This window comes from Gekko japonicus, unplaced genomic scaffold, assembly GCF_001447785.1.
Source record: "Gekko japonicus isolate JY-2015 unplaced genomic scaffold, Gekko_japonicus_V1.1 scaffold4515, whole genome shotgun sequence".
In the NCBI taxonomy this organism is placed as follows: Eukaryota; Metazoa; Chordata; class Lepidosauria; order Squamata; family Gekkonidae; genus Gekko; species Gekko japonicus.
In genome coordinates, this window is record NW_015165972.1 from 18,893 (window position 1) to 24,130 (window position 5,238).

Below are 5,238 nucleotides of genomic sequence, written 5' to 3' on the forward strand. Positions count from 1 at the left end.
CACCCTCCGCTCCAGGGCTCTCCTGCCAGTCCCGCCCCGCACCCCAATACGCCTCAGCGCCGGAGATCCATTCTGGAGGTGAGGCTGGCGGGAAGGGCCTGCCCTGTGAAACCCTGCCAGGAGCGATGCGCCTTCTTCGGAAAGCGGGTGGCTTCCTGCAGCGGGGTGCATTTGACTTCCGGAAGGATCTCCCTGGCCTGACCCGGCTTCTGGCGTCTTTACACTGTATCTTTGCAATGTTTCCCATCCTTGTGGCCAATGTTCCCTCTAAGCTGTGGAGTCTTGTGAGCAAAAATTCTACTTTGTGAGCTACTGGCATTAAAGTTGTGAGCGAGCAATTTGCCTGTTGCATAAATTAGCTTGCTCTGGAGCCATATTTCCTGAGCTAAGACAAAAATGTGTGAGCCAGAGGCTAAAAAACTGTGAGCTAGCTCACACTAACTCAGCTTAGAGGGAACAGTGCTTGTGGCTCTTCTGCTGTTTTCTCCCTGGGAGCCTTCTTGGGATGTTGCACCTTGAAACAAGAGCCAGTTTGCTGTAGTGGTTAAGAGCAGCGGGACACTAATCGGGAGAGCCGGGTTTGATTCCCCAATCCTCCACATGTAGCCCGCTGGGTGAACTCGGGTCAGTCACAGCTCTCTCAGAGCTCTCTCAGCCCCACCTACTTCACAGGATGTCTGTTGTGGGGAGAGGAAGGGAAAGTGATCGTTGTAAGCCTCTCTGAGACGCCGAGTGAAGGGCGGGGTATAAATCCAATTCTTCTTCTTCTTCTAGGGTATTAATCCAATTCTTCTCCTCTTCCTCCTCCTCCTCCTCTACCATCGCCATCACCACCACAACCACCAGGGTTGCCAGCCTCCAGGCGGGGCCTGGGGATCTCCCGCTTTGACAACTGATCCCCAGCTGAAAATGGCTGCTTTGAATGGAGGACTTTATGGCATCTTACCATGCTGAGGCCCCTCCCCTCCCCAAACCCCACCCTCTCCTGGCTCCACCCCCAAAGTCTCCACGTATTTTCCAAACCAGACCTGGCAACCCTAACCACCACTACCGGCAGCAGCTTGGGAAAAGGGAGGCGCTCACTCCTGGCTTTCCACAGGCACCGTGCCTCCTGCCTGAGATGTGGAAAAGATGTCTAACAGGGGTCCCCAAGCTTTTTGAGCCTGTGGGCCCTTTTGGAATTCTGGTACAGGGTGGTGAGCACAGCCACAAAATGGCTGCCGAAGGAGGTGGAGCCAATTTCAAAATGGCTGCCACTGGAGGCAGGGCTAACCACAAAATGTCAGGGAGCGAGGTTATACATCTCTGATAGCAACCATCTGACATTTCAGGCAGAAGCCCCCCTTTAACAGGATGCCTTTTAATCTGCACAGCCAGTCAGAATCCCTGCTAGACAAACGTCCCAGCTAGTCCCTCCCACTTCCTGAAAGCACTGGGTGAGCACACTACCTTGGGGACCCCTGATGTAGAAAGTTGCATCGCTTGGTCTTCTGGTGCCGCCTGCTGGTTATTTAAATGTTTTTACCCCTTCGGACAACTGAATCAGACCTGTTGGCCCACTAATCCAGTACTGCCTTGTTCTCAGGAGTGGCCTTAACCAGTGGGCAAAGCCGAATTTTTGCTCACAGGACTCCACGGCTTAGAGGGAGCAGTGGATCTGGCTCCTGCATAAATTAGTTGGCTTTGTCTGGAGCCATCCTTCCTGAGCTAAGACAAAAGATGTGTGAGCTGGAGGCTAAAAAACCATGAGCTAGCTCACACTAACTCAGCTTAGAGGGAACACTCATCATTACGGTACTGGAGTGATTTAAGTATTATACTTTTTTTTTAATAAAAGCTTTGTGGTAGGGGGTAGATCCTGCACAGTGAGGCAAGGAAAATGGTGCCATCACACACGTGGAAAAGGTACTTTCAGGGGTCATTTTGTAGAAAAAGAGGCGCAGGAGCTCATTAGCATAACTTATTTGCATATGCCACACCCCCTGAAACCCACCGCTCAGGCTCCACTGGACTGTTTTGGATTGCTAGCTATTGGGGGGGGCGTGCAGATCTGTCCTCGCAGAGGAGGGAGAGCTTGTACCTGAATAAAACCTGGTCTTAAAGGTGCCACAAGACTGTTTTGGACCGGGGGGCCGGGGGGGGGGCTCTGCAACTTACCTGGCTGCTTCTTGCTCTGACTGAGGGCTGCTGGAAGCAAGGGGTGGGGCTTGTTGCATGTGCCCACCTCCTGGACTCTTTACTGCCGGAGCTCCGCTCCTGTGTGCTCCTGCAGGAAATGACCCCTGGGTACTTTGATCACTGCCCATGTGCCTGTGTGTAGGTGGGTTGGCTGCCTGTCTTTGACTTGCGACGCATCTGACCAGCCTTTTCTCCCCTCTCCTGCAGAAACAGGCTTCTGTGGTGGCAGAGAACAGTGTGATCTGCAGCTTCTTGCACTACATGGAGAAAGGAGGGAAAGCCTGGCACAAGGGCTGGTTTGTCATCCCCGAAAACGAGCCCCTCGTGCTCTACATCTATGGAGCCCCACAGGTATGGCTGTACCCCACCCCCTGCCTCCCTTCTTTTGCCCCACATCTTTTGCCCCACATCTTAACGTAGAGGACAGGCAGTTTGACTTCATATATGGTAGAGGTATATGAAACAAAGAGCAGAGCTCAGTGAGGGGGAAATGGGAGAAACTCGATTCTCTCCTTCCAAACGGGACTTGGGGCGGCAAGTGAGTAAAACAGGTAAGCAGCAGGTTTAAGACGAGCGGAATGATGAATTCGTGATCCGGGCCGGTGGAACTCATTGCCACCAGGTGCTGTGGTGTCAGTGGCAGCTAACCATTTAAATAAGCGTTAGGTAAGTGCGATGCTGTTGGTGGTTACTAGACACGGAACTCCTTTGCATATTAGGCGACACCCCCCCTAATGTGGCCAATCCTCCAAGAGCTTACAGAGCTCTTCTTACAGGGGCTACTGTGAGCTCTTGGAGGATTGGCTACATTAGGGGCGTGTCGCCTAATATGCAAAGGAGTTCCTGCTACAAAAAGAGCCCTGCGACCGTGAAAGAGCATTCCATCTGCTGCACACCGCTTGTCTGCAGTGTGTATAAGTAAAACGTACACTGTGCAGAGAGGGACACCTGTCGGTCACTGTGCTTTGTGTGACCCTAAAACAGTATAAGCGATCACACAGTAAAGGTGACTGTCTAAGAGAAAACTGTGTGGAAAGGACGCCGTAGTAGCAAAGGCTAAATGGTGAAATAGAAATTTATTTGTATTTAGCCATAAGCCATTACAAACCAAGGATGACGGTAAAATTTAAGACATAATAAAACCATACTATCAGAATAAAATTGAGTCAAAAGGTGTCTGCTAAGATCAATCTTAATCAGTTCCCAGATGAACAGCATTAGCCTGTATGTTCTTTGCAGCCAAGGCATATAAAGACATTCTATAGGACAGTGATGGCGAACCTTTTAGAGACCGAGTGCCCAAACTGCGACCCAAACCCCACTTATTTATCGCAAAGTGCCAACACGGCAATTTAACCTGAATACTGAGGTTTTACTTTAGAAAAAAACAACTCATACATTAACTTAAGATGATCCAAACAAAGTAAGGAAAGCAATCCCAAATGCTTTCATTTACTTAAAATTATTTGGCAGAGAATTCGACACTTTAATGATGGTCTGGGCCTGGCTGGGGCGATGGCACAGGTGCCCACAGAGAGGGCTCTGAGTGCCACCTCTGGCACCCGTGCCATAGGTCCCCCATCACTGCTATAGGATATGTCGGCGTTGAAATCAGCTAACAAGAATACAATCTCATAATCTGAGTAGAAACGTAAATCTGATAAAATCCCAGAGAAAAACTTTAACCTAGGTTGGGCGTACATTGAGCTAGGCTTAATGGTAGAAACCACAAAAGCTCAATTTACTAGAATTTTACAAAGATGGAAGAAATTACAATTCAACAGGTGAAGTCAAAGAACCGACAGGTAAGTATAATATATCAATACAACAGGTGAACTCCATATAAGCAATTCAAGGTAAGTTCAGTGGGTATATTCAGCAGTCCAATAAGTAGGTATAAGTTCAAAAAATTAATTCAACAGGTACATACATATTTGCTTGAGGACACGTTACCTCTGACGTAGATAGCCACACAGGTGCTTTTTGGACCAAAATTGGAAGATATTCTACTTCAGCAACTGTGCATTTGGCACCAGACACATGACTTTTCATCTTTAGAGGACTCACAAACACCTTTGTCTTGTGTCTATAGATCTTGCTGCGGTGGCTCAAGTGGTTAAGACGCTGAACTGCAGGCTGTGGAAGGTCAGTAGTTCAGCAGTTCGAGACCTGAGTGTGCTGCATGACAGAGTTAGCTCCCGTCTCTAGTTCCAACTCCTGCTTACCTGTTGATATATTATACCTTTTTGAGTTCACCTGTTGAATTGTAATTTCTTGCATTTTGGTGAAATTTTAATAAATCGAGCTTTTGTAGTTTCTACCACAGCATTCCGTGCACCTTAGTGTTTAGTCATGCCGGCCACATGACCACGGAAACGTCTTCGGACAGCGCTGGCTCTTCGGCTTTGAAACGGAGATGAGCACCGCAACCCTAGAGTCAGATTCGACTGGCTTTCGAGCAAGGGAAACCTTTACCTTTACCCTTTTATTCACTTATTGGTTATCTTATTGTAAGATGTATTATTGTTATGTGTACCTCAATACTGTTTGACCCCTGAAGAAGGCCCCCGATAGGGCAGAAACGCGTCAGGTCCTGTATATTGGCCCTTGTGTTCAGGCCACTTTTTTTTTTAATTTATATTTTATTAAATTTTTCCAATACTGTTACAACAGTGTTTGGCGATAAATAGTGATACGAAAACTATTTCAACACTAGATAACATTCAATGAGGGTACAGAAAAGAAGATCACAGATTTTCATTAGCCAGGTCAGAGAACTAAAATCAAGACGTTCAGTACAAACAGGAAATGATGCTAACTTTAAGGCTATTTTGGAAGGTTTTTAATACCGGCCCTTTATCAGACTCCTTTCTTTGATTCCAGCATTCAGTAATCCAACAGTAAGTATGGTGCAGTGATCCAACAGGTAAATATAATGGACAAAGTTTTGAATATCCAGACCCTTCGTCCGTTATACTTACCTGTCGGACTATTGCATCATACTTAGTAAAGGTAAAGGTTCCCTTGCCCAAAAGCCAGTCGAATCCGACTCTAGGGTTG

At 47.6% G+C, this 5,238-nt stretch overlaps 1 protein-coding gene across 1 annotated transcript in view; it reads left to right on the forward strand.

Annotated features, from left to right (window-relative positions):
* The window catches only part of LOC107110670 (FYVE, RhoGEF and PH domain-containing protein 1-like), a 32,016-nt gene that overhangs the window by 17,473 nt on the left and 9,305 nt on the right, over positions 1-5,238 (forward strand). Inside the window, exons 11-12 of the mRNA XM_015411470.1 lie at positions 16-78; positions 2,386-2,529. Coding sequence (XP_015266956.1) covers positions 16-78; positions 2,386-2,529 — 207 coding nt within the window. The remainder of the gene's footprint in view (positions 1-15; positions 79-2,385; positions 2,530-5,238) is intronic.